At 36.8% G+C, this 18834-nt stretch overlaps 3 protein-coding genes and 1 pseudogene across 3 annotated transcripts; 2 read left to right on the plus strand and 2 right to left on the minus strand.

The window, feature by feature from the left end:
* The first annotated feature begins 1520 nt into the window (after nucleotides 1-1520).
* LOC133288170 (soyasapogenol B glucuronide galactosyltransferase-like) lies at nucleotides 1521-3160 on the plus strand. The gene has a single exon (XM_061485874.1). The coding sequence runs from the start codon at nucleotides 1556-1558 to the stop codon at nucleotides 3026-3028; it is 1473 nt and encodes a 490-aa protein (XP_061341858.1). The 5' UTR covers nucleotides 1521-1555; the 3' UTR covers nucleotides 3029-3160.
* A 1339-nt stretch (nucleotides 3161-4499) lies between these two features.
* LOC133287874 (soyasapogenol B glucuronide galactosyltransferase-like) lies at nucleotides 4500-5826 on the plus strand (annotated as a pseudogene).
* Nucleotides 5827-6598: 772 nt separating this feature from the next.
* Nucleotides 6599-9497, minus strand: LOC133287785 (SUMO-conjugating enzyme SCE1-like). Its single transcript, XM_061485464.1, has 5 exons — nucleotides 9280-9497; nucleotides 9091-9174; nucleotides 7594-7746; nucleotides 7376-7489; nucleotides 6599-7024 (listed from the first exon to the last, which is right to left on the minus strand). The coding sequence occupies exons 1-5, from the start codon at nucleotides 9343-9345 to the stop codon at nucleotides 6962-6964; spliced, it is 480 nt and encodes a 159-aa protein (XP_061341448.1). The 5' UTR covers nucleotides 9346-9497; the 3' UTR covers nucleotides 6599-6961.
* A 5171-nt stretch (nucleotides 9498-14668) lies between these two features.
* On the minus strand, nucleotides 14669-16627 carry LOC133287559 (probable WRKY transcription factor 15). The gene is made up of 3 exons (XM_061485192.1): nucleotides 15695-16627; nucleotides 15451-15576; nucleotides 14669-15142 (listed from the first exon to the last, which is right to left on the minus strand). Exons 1-3 carry the CDS (start codon nucleotides 16387-16389, stop codon nucleotides 14983-14985), a joined length of 981 nt encoding a protein of 326 aa, XP_061341176.1. The 5' UTR covers nucleotides 16390-16627; the 3' UTR covers nucleotides 14669-14982.
* Nucleotides 16628-18834: the final 2207 nt, after the last annotated feature.

Consider the following 18834-nt stretch of genomic DNA (forward strand, 5'->3'; position numbering starts at 1 on the left):
CCTAACTTATTTTTCGCCTTAAGAGCATTTTTCATAAGCTTTGCCCAATTTTCGTAGTTGGCTTCTCCGCGTAACATAACTGTGGTAAGCAAGATACCTGGGTTATCTGAACTTGTCAGGTAGAATGGGGATGCAGGATCCGATGGTTTTAACTTACTACCACCTTCGCGGGCCATACTTGTAGGCTAGCTTTTAATTGTGCGGAAACGTTTTAGGATCGCTCTGATACCAAGATAAACTTGGTAAACCACTTTCTTAGTTATCATATATTCCATTCAGCCGTTAAATAGGCTACTGATACAAAGCATGTACACAACTAAAGAAACGGTAACAACCTAAACAAACTCCTAACCTATCGGATATAACAAACCGATACAAATAGAAAATACAGCAAATAGAAAATACAGCAAAAGTGCTGATACATACAGAATCGGATAGGATGAGATCTTTTTCTAAACAAATTAATCCTAACAAATCTCCAACAACCTCCTCATCAATGAAAAGGACACCAAGCACAATCTCTGCCTTTCCTTCCTCGCTCCACTCTGCCACTTTGGTGTCAATTTGTTCTCTGACTTCTGCGCGATTTTCACCCCTATCACCGGCGAAAAGAGCAAGAAACCCGTGTCACCTGAAATTAACATATCAGAATTGGATGATAGGAGAGAACTAATTATAAACCCTATTCAACCAGTGAATCTCCTTCATTGACAAAAATTGGGGGAGAAAAAAGTCACTTCATCAAATCATTAACTGCAACGGACAACAAGAGTCATATAACAAAGCTCTCATTATCAATTTTGTTAAACAGGAATCTCAATACTGTTAAAATATAAGGAAATAAATAATAATAATAATAATAATAAAAACATATAGGTAAGCGACTGAAGCAAAGCACAGTGGAGTATTTGAACTTTTCCCAATAACTTTATAATAAAAGTAAGCGAGTATGCACTCGTGTTTGGTTCTGAGCTTTTCAACGGATATTTATGTTTTTTAAGTATGGCTTTTAGAAACATCATATTTGTTTAACGTATTTTCACCAAAAACCCATCTATCCAATTTGTATAGATTTATGAGAAACATAGATATCCGCACTGTTTAGAAACTCAATTTGAAAGTGGAATTTTTCGGAAAATCGGTTATCTGACTTTTAATGCACTGTTGATTTCATAAAGTTACCTAATTTTTCCAAGAAAATTTTTCCCCACCAAACAACTTTTTTTTACATTTTTCTACCTATCTCACTTTATCTATCTTTACGATCATTTCTCTATCTATTAGATTTTCCTACTATTCCAAAAAAATTTCATGAACCAAACAATTCCTTAAAAATAAAAGGGAACCACGAGCCTCACGCTTGTACTAAAATATTCAACCTGTCAACAAAAATGAATAAAAAACAAATATTCAATTATAGATAATGTTTCTCGTGGGAGAGAGAGAAATCATAGTATAGAACGGAAGCAGCCATATAAAGAAGAAGGAAACACAAACACAGGACTATTATTCCTCTCAAAAAATCGGTGCCATTTTAACCAAAACCAGAACATCAATGGCGAAGGAGGGTGGTGAGCTAAAGGCTATTTTCCTTCCATTTTTGTCAACAAGTCACATAATTCCCCTTGTGGACATGGCAAGACTCTTTGCCATGCATGGCGTAGATGTCACCATAGTCACAACCTCACATAACGCTACCATTTTCCAAAAATCCATTGACCTTGATTCAAGTCGCGGTCGCTCTATCAGAACCCATGTTGTTAAATTCCCAGCTGCAAAAGTTGGTCTTCCAGTGGGCGTCGAAGCCTTCAATGTTGACACTCCTCGTGAGATGATTCCCAAAATATACATGGGATTGGCCATTCTCCAACCAGAGATCGAGCAACTCTTTCAGGATCTGCAATCTGATTTCATAGTCACTGACATGTTCTACCCTTGGACTGTAGATGCTGCTGCTAAGCTTGGTATTCCAAGGCTCATGTTTCATGGTGCAAGCTATCTTGCTCGCTCTGCTGCGCATTCTGTCGAACAGTACGCACCCCATTTGAACGTTGAATCAGACACTGAGAAGTTTACTTTAACTGGATTACCAGACAAATTGGAGATGACACGTTTGCAGTTACCAGATTGGCTTAGATCTCCGAATCCATACACCGAGTTAATGAAGTCCATTAAGGAATCAGAGAAGAGGAGCTATGGATCACTGTTCAACAGCTTCTTAGACCTCGAAAGTGCTTACTACGAGCATTATAAGAGAGTCATGGGAACCAAGAGTTGGGGTCTAGGACCAGTTTCGTTATGGGCGAATCAAGATGCTTCAGATAAAGCTGCAAGAGGGTATGCCAAAGCAGAAGAAGAGAAAGAAGGGTGGCTTCAATGGCTCAACTCCAAACCAGAAAGCTCTGTTCTTTATGTGAGTTTTGGGAGCATGAACAAGTTCCCTTATTCTCAGCTTGTTGAAATTGCAAACGCCCTTGAAGATTCCGGTCATTATTTCATCTGGGTGGTTAGGAAAAATGAAGAAAACGGTGATGGGGGTGAATTTCTAGAAGAATTTGAGAAGAGAGTGAAAGAAAGCAACAGAGGTTATCTAATATGGGGATGGGCACCACAACTTCTCATACTAGAGAATGGTGCCATTGGAGGATTGGTGACTCACTGTGGTTGGAATACGGTAGTGGAAAGCGTGAATGCAGGGTTGCCAATGGTGACATGGCCTTTGTTTGCAGAGCATTTTTTCAATGAAAAGCTGGTGGTAGATGTATTGAGAATTGGGGTGCCAGTGGGAGCCAAAGAATGGAGAAACTGGAACGAGTTTGGGAATGAGGTAGTGAAACGTGAGGACATTGGAAACGCAATTGCTTTGATGATGGCTGGTGGTGAGGAAGATGCAGAGATGAGGAGAAGAGCTAAGACGCTGAGCGATGCTGCAAAGAAAGCTATTCAGGTTGGTGGATCTTCTCACAACAATATGATAGAATTGATTGAAGAGCTCAAGATGCACAAAATTTCCAACGGTCAACGGTAAAGTAATTGTGACAAGGAATTATTTCGAATGCTTATGTTTGCCTGCTTTGAACAATAAAGTGTCCGGTCGTAGTTCAATGTCTTTTAGATATTAACTGATTAATTTCTTGTTGCGGATATTAATGCTCTCATCGTGGTTGGATTATAAAGTTGTGAGAATACGAGAATTTTGTTATTTAATTAAAAAGTATTAGCATTTAATGTTTTAATTTTTTTTTTTTAAATTGAGCGTACGGTGAATGTGATGTGGTCGTGAGTATGAAGATTGAAGAATTGTTCTTGACTTCTTTCTTCCTTGGAGGCGGATGATGCATTATTAGTTGTTACACTATAGCCGTGTTCGTCTTGAACTTTATATAAGAAGGATACAACCCCACAATAAGATGGTTCGAGATCAATATGGATGGCGTGATATGGACACAACACCCCAATGAGAAGGACGCAACCCCCAACAGTTTAATATTTAGTACCTAATTGTATTATTATATTGATTGGTAATATTATAATCATACGGTATAAATATTAAGTTAAAAAAAATGTCCAAGTGATATATAATCTAACCACAACCCAACCTCGCAACAATGACCGAAAATATCCTTTTTTTTAATCTTTTGATGATTAAATATTTATGCGTGGTTAGCGTGATATCTCGCCTTAAGAATTTGATACCACATAAAATCTGGAAAGCTTCCAAAGGTTGTACCTATGTACAAACTCGGTTGAGACGATGAAATCTTGAAAGCTTCTAAAGGTTGTACCTATGTACAAACTCGGTTGAGATGAGTAAGATTTTCCAATCTTATACTGGAGTTTAAAAATATCTCATTTTATAGAAATTATAGTCGTTAAATGAACTAAATTTAACAACTGATATAAGAGTAAGACTTTTTAATATTATATCAGAATCAAAAAAGCATGTTTGATAAAAAAAAAATAAGGAGCTAAAAATTGTTTGATAATTATATAAACTTATTATCAGAGTCTTAAAGGGATAAAGATAAAATAATTTGTTATTAGAGTAAATTATTTTAATAAATAGTAAAATTTATAAATAGAAATTTAGAATAGAGGTAAAATTGAAAAATAAATATGAAAACTCCAAAAAAGTTTACATGCATCTTCCTAGAAGTTTTTGGCTTTTTTTTTCTTCATTATAAAAAAAATTATAATTTGGCTAATCTTCTGTTTATAAGAAGAGAAGAAGCTAAAAAAATAAAAGCTCCCAAACAAACATTGAGAAGTCTTATTTCCCATCGGAGCTGTTTGATTTCGTTTCTTCTAATTATAATTTATTTAGAAGTAATAATTAATTAATTGATTTAACTCAATAAATTATAACCATTAGATGAACGAAAATTAACAACCGAGACGAGGAATTAGACATTACCTTGGAGTCAAAAATCCTTCCTCTTGTAGTGTAAATGTTTTATAAACACATTCAACTGATTTTTCCAAAATGTATTTTAGTGTAAATGAATTTGATTCCCATGTAGTGAGGTGGAGGTGAAGGTGATAATAAGCTGATGAGGGTTATTTTCCTTCCGTTACTATAAGCAAGCCACATAATTCTCAATTTCCCATTGTAGACATAGCGAGAGTGTTTGCTATGCACGCAGTAGATGTCACCATAATCACAACCACAGTTGCTGCCAACATGTTCCAAGACTCCATATCCCGTGATTTCAGTCGTGGTCGGTCAATTAGGACTCATATTGTCAAACTCCCAGCTGCCCAAATTGGTCTCCCTGATGGGATTGACACTCCTCTTCATATGACAGCCAATATTGCTAAGGGGCTCACCAATTGTTTGAGGATCTCAGAGCTGATTGCACAGTCACTGACATGTTCTACCCTTGGACAGCAGATGCTGCGACAAAGAAGGGCATTCCGAGGTTGATTTTTCTTGGTGGAAGGTACCTCGCTCACTCTACACAGCATTCTGCCAAAGAATACGCGCCTCATAACGACATAGAATCGGATAAGAAATTCACCTTGCCTGGGTTGCCCCACCACCTCGAGATGACACGTTTGCAGCTACTGACCGGCTTAGAGCACTAACCAGACACATATTTGATGTAGATGATTCGTGATTCACAGAAAAGGAGCTATGGTTCCTTGTTCAATAGCTTCTTTCAAGACAGCCACGGGAACAAAGAGCTGGAGATTAGGACCAGTTTCCTTACGGGTGAACCACGATGCTTCGGATAAAGCTGGAGGGGGCATGCCAAAGCAGAAAAGGAAGAAAAAGAAGGATTGCTTAAATGGCTTAATTCCAAGCCTGAGAACTCTGTTCTCTATGTCAGTTTTGGGAGCATGAGCTAGTTCCCTTCTTCTCAGATTGTTGAAATAACTCAAGCCCTTGAAGACTCCGGGCACAATTTCATGTGGGTTGTTAGGGAAAAGGATGAAAGTGATTGTGAAGATGGGGATGGTTTTCTAAAAGAAATTGACAAGAGAGTGAAAACAAGCAATAAAAGTTACCTAATATGGGGTTGGGCACCCCAACTGCTCATATTGGAGAATTCAGCCATTGGAGGACTGGTGACTCACTGTGGCTGGAAAACTATTATAGGAAGTATCAACGCAGGTTTGCCCATGGCAACCTAGCCTCTGCTCGCTGAGCAGTTCTTCAATGAAAAGCTGGTGAATAATGTGCTAAAAATTGGAATGGCAGTGGGAGCCAAATAATGGAGACCATTGAACGACTTTGGGAAAGAGGTTGTAAAAAAGGAGGAGATTGGAAAGACGGATAGCTTTGTTGATGGACAGTGGAGACTTCAAAGGGTTAACGGAAAGTGACTCTGATGCCTATCATTCTGCACTTTGAACTTTGGAGGCAGAACTGATGCAGCAGAAATGAAAAGCGTTATTTTTTTTCTTTCTACTTTTACAATTTAAAAATGGAACTTCACTAAGTAATAGATTCTTGCATCTATGACCAGCTATTAACGACAAAAGATGCAAACGAAACTAATCTCATGCTTTAGGCATTAAGATTAATCATTTCGTGTTGTAGACATAGCCAGCCATTTGCGTTGGCAGGAATTGCATCAAATGTCATGTACCCTTCAATTTTATATAATAATAAAAAAAAAATCTACATACTTGCAGAAAAGACCAAGAAATAAGTTAATCCTGGACTACCAAATTAATTCAATTGCGCCGAATCCCTCTTTCTTTGGGGATCCATATTACATTGGGTATCGGCACGTAAATTTACATCATACTATCTCAAGTCAAAATGAGCCACCTCTACCTCTCCCATCACTACATCGTGAATCTAACAACCAAATGGGGAAAGGTGAAAAACTAACATGGAATGAGTTCAAATAATTCATTCTTACACCTTACGGATAACCAATTTAATGACTATTCTCCCCCGCTTCTTTTGCATGGGGGAGGAATCGAGAAGGTCAATCAAGCAGCAGTCACAGCACATGCCACTGAAGCACATTGTTAGAGGAAAATGCTCCATCATCACCTAGGAAGCAAAATTTTCAGTGATAACTTATGCTGCCATGGGACATGGGTAAAGGTGTCAATTGACAAATCAATTGGGGAATAGGTGTATGTTTAATCTCTAGAATGGAAACAACAAATTCAGAATAGAAGAGAGAAAAAAAAAAGTTCCAGAGAAGCAGTTATAATGTCATATAACTCAACACTTAAAATTATCCATTCATATAGAAATGTACCAGCGATCATCAGGCACAGCAAGTGTCGCCAACAAGTATTATTGGTTGACTTTCACATTGTTATATATTAACACGTTATCCAGACCTGAGAGTAAGCAGAAATAGTTAAAAAACTTAAAACCACGGAGTCTTCATATTGTGGCAGCCAACAATCACAGAACAGTTTTAACACACAACAAGAAATAGCAGACAACATCTACCATACTAGAATAGTTCCTAGTGAGAAGATATATATAGCACTAGACAAGAGGTGGGTATTGCTTTGCCTGCTGCCGGACCCTTTTCTTATACTCAGCTACATCCTGCATAAAATATCATCATGTAAGGACACACCTTTGATAATAAGAAAGGAAAATCTGCAGCCCCACCAAAATGGGCAATAAAGATTGCCATTAAAAATTACATATCATATAACCATGTCTCAGCACCTACGCTTATTACACTAAGTTCAACGACCAAAGGTTCAACTTGGAGAGCAAACATATCAACAATTCTTAGGGTGCAGGCGATGCATATATGGAAACCTCAAAAAGAAATTACCGCCACACCCACTTTGCCTTGGCTAAATATGCCAAATGATTTGTACTCTTTGAGAATGACTTTGGTTATAGGGTTTTCAGTGGAAAATGTATGATTTTTCAGGTGTTAGCTACCTGGATGAACATATGATAGCCTTCTGTCTGGGCAGGGTCAGCAGGATTTGGCTGATCAAGCAGGTCTTGGATGCCCACAAGAATTTGCTTCACTGTTATAGCTGGTCTCCACCCCTAAATATAAGAATAATTCTATAATTCCATTCTTTCAGAAGCATGTAAAATCACATTATACTAGTTTCAAACAGTCAAGCAATTACCAAGAGAATCATACTTACACTATCCTCATTAAGTATAGACAAGCAAACAGTTCCAGATGGATAAACATTAGGGTGGAAGAAACCTTGAGGGAATTTACACTTTGGAGGCTTGCTAGGGTAGTCTTCACTGAAGTGCATTGTAAGTGGGAAAAAGCCACCCTCCCAATCAGTCTGCGGCAAATGACATGCAGAATAATTACCATAAAGTAAATAACAGTGCCTGCTATTGAAACAATTGCTCATTCATTTGCAAATCTAATCCAAGGCTATGAAGTCAGGGAACTAATTGATTCATTGATATAAGCTTTCAACGATAAAATATTTGAGTAATTTCCATGACCACATCTATGTTAAATGCAAAAGAACTAAAAAGATCGATATTGAGCACTTTGGCACTTATGTTCCTTGATCTCCCATTTGTTTTATGGTTGAATAGATCACGTTCCAACATATTGTTGATTATGTATTGAACTAATCCAAAGCTAATCCAAAATATTTTAGCGGATAAATAAAATTTTAACTTGAAAACTCCTCCAATCTCATGCCAAAGATAAGAAGCAGAAGGACATCCCAGGAGAGAGAGAATGCCAATTAGAGAATAAGCATATTAAAAAAAAAAATTCAAAGGCATGAGCCAAGAAGCAAATCTAAATAACACAAAATCCTATTTTCCACCCAATGACTCAAGTAATGGAAAAAAAAAGGCATAAAAATCCCCTCAAAGGGGGGGAATGGTATTACTCTTTCCAATATACCACGTTGACTGTTAACCAGTATACCTTAAAGTTGAATATAGGGCCTATGCTTGAAGCATTATACAACTAGAAAATTTCTTACAATCTTACCATCCTTAAACCATAAGGCCTACAAGGCTACAACTTTACAATTCTGCCGTCCGTTCCATTCCATCACTAATTCCATCAACATTGGTAAGAAATGCATCTGCCATCACGTCTAGGCCCTTATGCACACAAAAGTCCCAATACATACCTAGAATCATTAATTGTGCTTCATAGGTCTAAAACTCATGAATGGTAAAGCTCAAGCCCTCTAGTTTCCTTCCATTCCTCGTCTTCCTCCCCAACCCCTTCCCCCCAACTTTGCTCCTCTATTATGAAGATGATACTAATAGCCCTTAAACCCAAACTAATTATTGGGAAAAAATAATTAAGAAACAGAAAAAATAAATAAATAAAAAGGCCAAAATAATAAAAAATCAACTTCGTTGCCCGGTTTCATCTTCATTCACGTAATTTAAGGCATAGACAGCAACCCGAGTTTTTCTATAAGCAAAAGAATACATAGCAAACAGTGACATAGAAAATTGATAATACAGATACAACTTGTAATGTAATCACTGATTTTAACCCAGGGGTATGCAAGCATTGAAGATCAAAGCAAAGAATCAATTGAAAATGTCTGAAGTGGGTGAATTCGGATACATTGAAAGAGACAGCAGATACAAAGAGAAGGGCAAGCGTGCAGAAAAGAGATGTAAAAAGGAAAAGAACGCACCGCAGCCTTGCCAGGAATAGTGCAATGCCAGACCATCAAATTGACGGTGCCATCAGGAAGAGTCTCGGGCTTGGCAACGAAACCCTAAATTGAGAGAAAAAGAAGAAAATGGATTGTAAGAAAAAGAAGAAGATGAAATTGACAAAATATAAGTGAATGAGAAGCAGAGAGTGGAGGGTTTGTACGAACGTGTGGATGGTTCTTACGCCATGACTTTCGCTCCTCGGCAAGGCGTCCACGAGCAATACCAGACATCTCTCTCTCTCTCTATATATCCCAAGAAGAAGCAAGATTGCCTCTCCTCTCCTCTCCTTTCCTTTTCAATTCGATAAACACAAACACTTACCTCTCTCTCTCTCTCTCTCTGCCTTTGCAGCCTCTACCCAACCAAATTTCTTTTATCCCACTGTTATGCACTGCTTTCTCTGTTTTCCGATTCAAAATTTGCCTTCCTAACCTCGCGTGAGAATCACGCCACCCTGCCCCACACGCCATCACGTGACATTTGCTTTTTTCTTTTCCCCATCTCTTCTTTTATTATTATGAAATTTATTTAACAATAAAAGTAAAATTATTAAAAATAAAAAAAAATTGTTTATTACATAAGAAGTATACATAAGATCTAATGTTTTTAAAATTAATTAAAAAAAGTGTAAATAGTATTTAATTAATATTCTTGAGATATTCATTGACAATTTTTTTTTATTAATTCGTTTGAGTATTTTAAAATACTAATTAGGGAGTATTTCAAATCTCATATTAATTATTTTAATTATTTATAAAATCTAATATAGCAAACGCGATATTCTGTTTAAAGCTTTTTACATTTGTTTCGGTCTTCAGTGTACCAAATGCCTTATTATTGTTATGGGATTAATGTTTATAGAAAAAGGTTATATTTACAAAAAAAAAAAAATTATAATCTCTTACAATCATATTTTAACACAATTGATTTCCGTCAATCAACGGTTATTATTTTCGCAAATTAAACTCATTAATTATTAATTCACAATAAATGATAACCATTGATTGACGGAAATCAACGGTGTTAAGATATGGTTGTAAGAAGTTGTAAAAAAAAAAGTTGTAAGTATAATATTTCTCATGTTTATATAAGCTAATTTTATCTCCTATAGACAGATAAAAGTATGTGGGCCCCATGTAGGGTCATGTGAAGTTGTGAAGAAAAGAAAGAGACAAAAAGTATGAACCCTACGTACTTTTTTGTATGTGCAGGAAATAAAAATGATCTCTTACAACATGAGAAACATTATTTGCTATTTTTGAAAAGTCCCTTTTGTCTTTCTCACCAAGACAGCCTAGTGAACTCAAGGGATGTCGATGTTGCACTAGGCTTGGGCTTGTCAAAAACCCGAGAGGAGTAATTATTGGTTTGGGCTTTCAACCACATAAATTGATTGGGTGGAAGGTGGGGTCTACTTACTAGCTGGCTATCTCAAAGGAACAGAATTATCCAAAAATGAAACAAAAATAAATAAAGGGAAATCATCTAATATATATTTGTTTTTATTCTCATACACTTCAAATCAAGACTCGTATCATTTCCTTTTATTATCAAGCTCTTTTGTCCGATTTGTTCGGAGGTGAATATCAAGGTCCAGCTAAGGAGCTTATAATGTTTGCGGAGCTTATGGTAGAGACAACTGACAATGAGAAGTCCAACACCTCAAGCCAGAGTTCAATGGAATAAATAAGGGTTGTATGTGTGAATCACCTGCTTAGTAGGTGGGATGTGTTTTGGACACAAGTGTAAAGATTGTAGTCATGGTGGCAAGCCTTAAAAATACTGAAAAACTTATTTCCTCATTTACTATAGGAGGCATATATAGATGAAGCGCATTAGCAGTTAATGAGGTTATGGACATAGCGGTGGTTTAGCAAGTGACTAGTGGTGTCATGGTGTGATTAGTAGGTGGTTGTGTTTAGTGGTGAAAGTTGATAGAGTAGTGGAGCGAGATGCTTAGTGCATATCATGTAGTAGGAAGGGGAAGTTTGCACCATTTAACTAGTCCATAACATAAGCCCCCCAGTCAGGCATTGCGCGAAGTCAGAATGTCGGGGTAAAAGTAAAGCCCTTGTGCCTATCAAATGGTGTTAACTATTGTGCAAAAGAATGCCAAGAAAATTCGACTTCGTGACTTTTTTGATTTTCAGGATGCTTTGTCTGGTTGCTCGCTGCTCATAGTCTTCTACGGCTTTGTAATTACTTCCAAGTCTGAAGTTACAGGTGATATCTCATAATGACGGCTTAGACCTATAATAATTTAGAGAAATAATTATTTACTGCACACCTGAGTAGGATATGAGAAACCCTATGTCATGATGTTTTGCACGCTGGTTAGGATCTTTCAAAATCATAAGGACTTATGTGCCGGACCCAGGAAGGACATGGGTACCCATGGTCTCGGAAGGGCATGAGACTTTATTGCTCTCGGTTCAATATTGAACTCGGGTGCCCATGATCTAGGAAAGCATTGAACTTGATGTTCGCGGTTCAATGTTGAGCTCGGGTGCCTATGGTCTCGGAAAAACACGAGACTTAATGCCCCCGATTCATTGTTGAACTCGGGTGCCCATGGTTTCGGAAGAGCATGAGGCTTGATGCTTCTAATCAGATTGTGATTGCTTTGTCGTTGAATTATGATGTTGGCAAATGTATTGCATCCTTAAAAACATGAAACAAGCAAGCTTGCAAATAACATATCATCCATTAATTGATAGAGTATTTATAAACCAACTATAATCAAAAGAAAATACAAGAGGTTTAAGAAAGAATCGTAAGTCTGCTTTCACACAATCAACCTTATTGACAGCCGAGGTGACTATTAATAGCCTAAATAACCGCTAGTGATCGAGATGGCCTAGTAAAAGAGGTTTCAACAACTCTCAGATGATCTCTGGAGTATGGGCTTGACTATAACAAGATACATGCAAAGGAAGTACAAATGAACTATATCGCAATAAAATAAAAATTGCAAATTGTGATTTTTGCAAATAATGTATATTTGCATGTGGGTGTGCTTTCAAGTTTCAAGTAATACTTAATTTCTGTTATGACTCGAGTTTCATGCTATATAATCAAATTATTAATGCACCCACTCACTAGGTTAACATTATTTCCATCACAGTCTAAATTAAGTTATGGATATAAAAGACTGATAAGCATATATAATTATAAGACATTGGCAAACCAACATATAGAGGTGTAATTCAAATAGGAAACAAAATGCCAAGAATAAGTTAGTCTATCAATTTTGAAATATTACAAGTATCATCGAGGTGATGCTGACCGTGATAATGTCATATTGCCGATATAACAATAATTTTCATCGTTTAATTACAAATGAGATTGGCAGAGCTCTAATAAATAATTCTATTTTTTAGTATCAACAACTTATATTGAATTTGCATCCTGGAATATTTTATATGTCTTGACGGACATATCCTTATATCATAATTAAAGAATCCTTCAGATAATTAAACCAACAGGCTGTCAGATGAATAATATCGACATAATTTCGAAGGTAATGAGAAGTCCAACACCTTAGGCCAAAGTCTGATAGTATGAATAAATGGTGCGTGTGTGAATCACCTTGTAAGTAGATAGGATGTGCTATGTGTAACATCCCGAGCGCTGACGAGGGCGGGGAGTGATTGCCGGTGCGCAAGGGCACGGACAAGAAGCGGCTCCTGGCAGGCTTCTAGGGACGGGGTACATGAATGAATCCAATCAACACCCGAAAGAGAGGGATTCCAGAGACTGTGCTGGTATGTGACGGTACAGTTGGGAATGACTTATAAGAATTAATTGGTACTACCTATACTAACAAGATGCATCTACTTTTCGGTAGCCCGTATCGGAAGAACTCCACAGTTAAGCGTGCTTGACTTGGAGCAATTCAGGGATGGGTGACCTCCTGGGAAGTTTTCCTCGGAAGTGTGCGAGTGAGGACAAAGCACGCTGAAAAGTCTCGTGTTAGTGTGTGGGGACAATCGATGATCCTTGCAAGTTGCCAGACGTTACAAGTGGTATCAGAGCAGGGCCTCTCATCCAGTACGGTGTGGTCCGAGGACGAACTAGGCGGAAGCTGGTGGGCATGTAACATCCCGGGCCCTGATGAGGGCGGGGAGTGATCGCCGGTGCGTAAGGGCACGGACAAGGAGCGGCTCCTGGCAGGCTTCTAGGGACGGGGGTACATGAATGAATCCAATTAACACCCGAAAGAGAGGGATTCCAGAGACTGTGCTGGTATGAGACGGTACAGTTGGGAATGACTTATAAGAATTAATTGGTAAGTTTTCCCGGGAAGTGAGCGAGTGAGGACAAAGCACGCTGAAAAGTCTCGTGTTAGTGTGTGGAGACAGTCGTTGATCCTTGCAAGTTACCAGGCGTTACACTATATACACAAGTATGAAGATTGTATTCATGTTGAGTGTTTTCGTATTTATATTCACCTGAATTGCCAGCTTTATATAGATAAAAAAATGTTGAGAATTTTTTAAATATTTCTTGGATTAAGAGACTTACTTTGTTTTATATTATATCATTGAATGCATAATATTTTAATTATAATATTTACAACTTTTTTATTATTATCAAATCATCAATAATGAAATAGCATTAAATGAAAGGTGTTAATTAAATTTTGATTTTTTATCCAACGTGATTGTAAACCTCCTCAAATAAAAGATAGCAGCCACTTGAAATATTTTTTAAAAATGTCACACAATCAAATTATACGTTGGTTGGGTAAGGATCTATAAATCGGTGGCATAAAAATGAACCCACAACTTATCATATGAAAATAATTTAAATGCAAGCAACTATATACCTTGGACTGCGAGAAAGTACGGTAAGAATATAAGACGGAGGAACCGTATTTAAAATATATGGTATTACAAAAAAAAAAAAAAAAATATATATATATATATATATATATATATATATGATTGAAAAAGCCGTATTCGTGTAAATAGTGAAATCGATGAATGAGTAAAAGGGACCTATATGCATGTACCAAAAAAAAAAAAAAAGGGGGCCTATATGGCTATATCATATGCATAACAAAATGGACGTTGAGGTAAAGGCAAAGCAAGCAAATTAACAAATTTGCCAACGAGATAGGACTCTTTAATGCTAAAACATAAATTTCACACCCACTTCTTTTGACTTTGCAAGAGGTTAGGTTTTCCCACAAGAGTAAAGAGGCTTTCAAGACCATCAACCCCTCTCTCTCTCTCTCTCTCTCTGAGCCAACTTTTTTCCTATAAGCCAAGCTGTCCAACAAAAATTGCATTAAAAACTCTCTTTTTCCCGTTTTCCCGCTTTCCATCCCAAACCCGTCACTCACTCACCATTCACTCACTATAATTTGCCGTCCCAACTGGCAACTGCCAAGTCCCAACAACTCTCTCTTTTAGTCAACCTTCTTAAACACGACAGGTCCGTCCTCTTGTGTGTGCACTTGTTTGACTCCGTCTCATTCATTGCTTTTTCCTTCACTTTACTCTTTTAAAAGAAATAAAAAATTCAAAGAAAGCATCGAAACTCCCCCATTAAAGTTGAGAGATGATGGGCATCTAAGATAAGCACCACAGGTAAAGCAATCAAATAGGAAAAAAAAAAAGGAATCAAACCCCACTTCTTTCTTTCTTTTTTTGGGATTTAAATCCGTTAACAAATCCACCATCTTCACCTTTTTTTTTTTTATAATAAATTATAATCGTGATGGATTCCCAATGTCCGAGTCTTTGAAAAGAACGAGAAAGATAAAGGAATAAGAACATGGAACACCCACCAATCTCCTTCGAGATTAAAGCTGCAATTGTACAAGCTCTGAGAATATACTTGTGATGGGAAACGAAGGTAAGTTAAGAGGATTCTAGGATGAGATTAGTAGCTTCGGAAGCAGAGAGGGAGTGATTGTGCTCGCTTTCATAGGTAACTACCAGCATAGCTGGGTCATCTAGAGCCCGCTCAACGTGTTTGCGCGCTGGACACCCTCTGACACTGCTGCACTTGTAGTAACCCCTGTAATTTTGTTCCAACAACGACTCAAAAACTCAAGACAACATCGCATAAAATTTCAAGAGTTAAGGACAGAGACCGTGCAGGGTTTTCCTAAATTTAGCCCATCATGGAAAAAGGGAAACTAATCAAAAAAGAGTAAGGGGGTTCAATTGAGTCACAAAAACATGGGTCCATTTTAAAAATTGAAATTGAAGGGTCAACGAGCAAGTTAGCTAGTATATACAAGAATAAACATGCTCGTAATTAAGTTGGTAGATTCAAATCATAACTCGATGAAAAAGGGGTTGCTTATAATATAATTAACGTACCTAGGATGAGGGGATCCTTTAATGGGTTTCTGTCCGTACTTCCTCCAAGAATAATCATCAGGTGGAATATCAGCAATCTTCAAGCTTATTGCTGGTACCCTCACCACCCTCTTCAACCTCATTTTTCTACAATCCAAAACAGAATGCTTAAGAACGAGACATCAAAAAATATAGTCTTTTTTAAAAACTTTTTTAAGGGTTACAAAAAAGAAGAAGGGATTTTGAACGAAGACCCATGACATACCTCTTCTTTGAACAATGACAGCGGCTAGAGGAACTGCCGCACTTGCCAGAACCCAAATTCTCAGAGCTACACTTTCTCTTCAACGAAGACGAGGAAAGTGGAGGCTTTCCCGCCGAGGAAACCTGAGAGATATTCGTGATCTGAAAAGGTGTCGCCGGCGACGACGAGCATGGTTGTTTAGCGTCGGTGTCGCCGGTGAGTGACGAGATGAATGAATTGGCAGCAGAGGAATAGGAGAAATTAATTGTCTTGGACTCAATAATGGCCCCATTTTTGTGGATCAAACTGTGAGCTTGGTGCGGATGAAGGGTTGGTGGTGGGATCTGCTGCAACGGCGTCGCATGATAGACTCTTGGTTCAGGACGTGGTTGTATTTCAGGGTTTTGGTTAACCAAAGGGGCTCTTCTGAAGCGAGCATGACCGGTTCTGGTTCGACCCAGAAGTGAAATCACCTTCTTGAACTTGGAAACAGCCACGTCAGCGACAGCTCTGCAGTCCATCTCAATTTCCATGGAAGACTTTGAAGTTGAAGAGGATTGGTATTGTTGTTGTTGTTGTTGTTGCTGAGTCTGTGATAGCAACCTGATGAGCTTCTCCACGCTCTCTAACCCAGACGCAGCTTCTTGAACAGCATTCTCTTCTGCTTTAGCAACAAAATTGTCATTCCTGTACCCCATCACGAGCTCCACGGCCATATTTGCAAAAGAAAGAGAAAACGAACATAGGGAAATGAAAGGAGTTAAAGTTGCAAAGAAGCGTTGATAAAGAGGGTCATACGGTACCCTGGTCAAATGATGCCAAAGAGAGAAAAAGAAAAGAAAATAATAATAATAATAATAATAATAATAAAAAAGAAGAAGATAGTGGCTGGTTTGGTCCGCTAGGTGACTGCACTGTCACGCTAATCCTCCCTGTTATCGTCAAAATGTAGGTGAGATTGCATGTAAGATCTAACGCTAAACAGGGTATTTTGGTCTCTCTAAACGCAAATTAAAAAAATTAAAAAAAAGTTTATTTAAATATTTTTTTCCTTTTCTGATGAGAAAAGTATCTGAAGCTGAGTGGGGGATATTGACCTTTTCTGAGTTGTGGGCCCAAAGGAGGGTTATTATTGATCTGAGGGACGTTGGGGCTTAAAAATCAGGTCAAAGCCATTGTTTTAGCCTTTTGATGAATGAAATACCCAATAGTCTGAAAAAGTCTGAGGATTGGTTGGTTTTGGTTGCCAGCTTATGCTTTAGTTGACTTGGACTGACACCATACCATGGATACTTATTATTGCTTCATGTTTTTTTTCTGTCATTTTGTTCCCGTCTGTTTTCTCGCCGCCTCACATTCGTTAGTTGGAATTTTTTTTAGAGTAAATACTTTTTTTGGTCTTCAGAAAATTGTACGATGCCCGTTTTAATTCCTAGCAAATAAAAAGATTCATCGTGATTTTTAAAAAATTCAAAATGAATCCATTTCAGTCCTTTAGAGGGACTAATATGAGTTTTTTTGAATTCGTGAGAGATTACGATTTTAACTAAATTGATCCATTTTAAATTTCTTTTTTTTTTTTGCATTACATGAGAATTGAACACACACCACTATACTACAAACACCTAACACACACCCCACACCACTAGGCTAATCCTAGTGGATTCCATTTTAAATTTCTTAGGAATCACGATGTGCCTATTTATTTGCTAGAGACTAAAGCGGGTATCGTTAAATTTGCTGAAGATCAAAAAAAGGTATTTACTTTTTTTTTTTATTCTATTTATCCTCAATGTCTTTTTCTTTAAACGGTGTTTGCTAATTTCTAAAATGCCATCTTTAAGTATTATAATACCAAAAGAAGAACTCATTAATAATTTTAATATTTTTATAGATATCACTGGACAGCGCTACGTATCACATTATCACCGAAATAGATGCTTTTTAGTATTATTTATCAGCATACATAACCTTAATGGTTTGGCTTAAAGGTAAGCAAACATGTAATGAGTAAATAAATGGATAATTATGAGTTAGAATATTAATTATATTAATTATTTTAGATTAGATTACAAATAATATTTTTATACTTTTTCTAATAGCAACATTGACAATGTATCTTTGATTGAACTACAAAGATAGCATGACACGTAATAAAATAAAAATAAAAATTACCTAGATACATAAAAGAGACAGCATCAATGCAGCTCGAGAGATGGTTAAATGGTACGTGATCTCTAGTCAGTGTTTATCGATGGTTGCTGCGGGTTGTGAACCACCGTTTCTCTTATCCGTGATCTAAGGTCGTCGTTATTCAAGCAAATAATAATAATAATAATAACGAGCGAAAGAAACAGATGATTTCAAAATCTCCAACATAGTTTATACAAACAACACCACATGTGCCAGTGCCTCTAATGAATGGCGAGGCTCCCAAAGTCAACAGACGTAAAGCTTGACATTTTCCTCACTGATGAAATGAATCACGTTCACATAGAATTTTTATTATATTTTATTTAAAATAATAAAATTAAAAATTTTATATATATATATATATATATATATATAGCCAAAAAATATATTTATTTATTTTTTATATATATATATATATATATATATATATATATATATATATATATGAATGAGAAATATTATATTTACAAAAATTTTGTTTACAAACTACACTATGTCAGACCGATCATACTTCAATCAAGAGTGTATAACCGGTCATACTTAATGTAATTTATAAAAAAAGTTTGTAAACAGATCATTTCCCTATATATATATTTGTGTGTGTGCGGGAGAGGATCCTTTGACATCGGTTTCAAACTTTGAAATTTGACACCAAATTCTAACTGTTCATTTAATTATATATATAGGATCAGTATCATTTTACACCAGTGTAAGTTACACTCTTAATATTGATGATGATACTATTTATATATAAGAGTTCTAATTTATTAGATATATGAGCCGTTAGATATAAGCAAATCAATAATTAAGATTTGGTGTACGACTTTTATGCTTACACTAATGTAAGAATAACCTGCCCCATATATATATATATATATATATATAGAGAGAGAGAGAAACATTTCTCAACCTGCTTAAAATAAGTTTATCTCCGGCCATCCCAAAACTACGTCGTTTTGATTATTTAT

The sequence above is a fragment of the Gastrolobium bilobum genome, unplaced genomic scaffold (genome assembly GCF_033153095.1).
Source record: "Gastrolobium bilobum isolate Gb01-03AN ecotype WA unplaced genomic scaffold, APGP_CSIRO_Gbil_v1 utg2810, whole genome shotgun sequence".
Classification (NCBI taxonomy): domain Eukaryota; kingdom Viridiplantae; phylum Streptophyta; class Magnoliopsida; order Fabales; family Fabaceae; genus Gastrolobium; species Gastrolobium bilobum.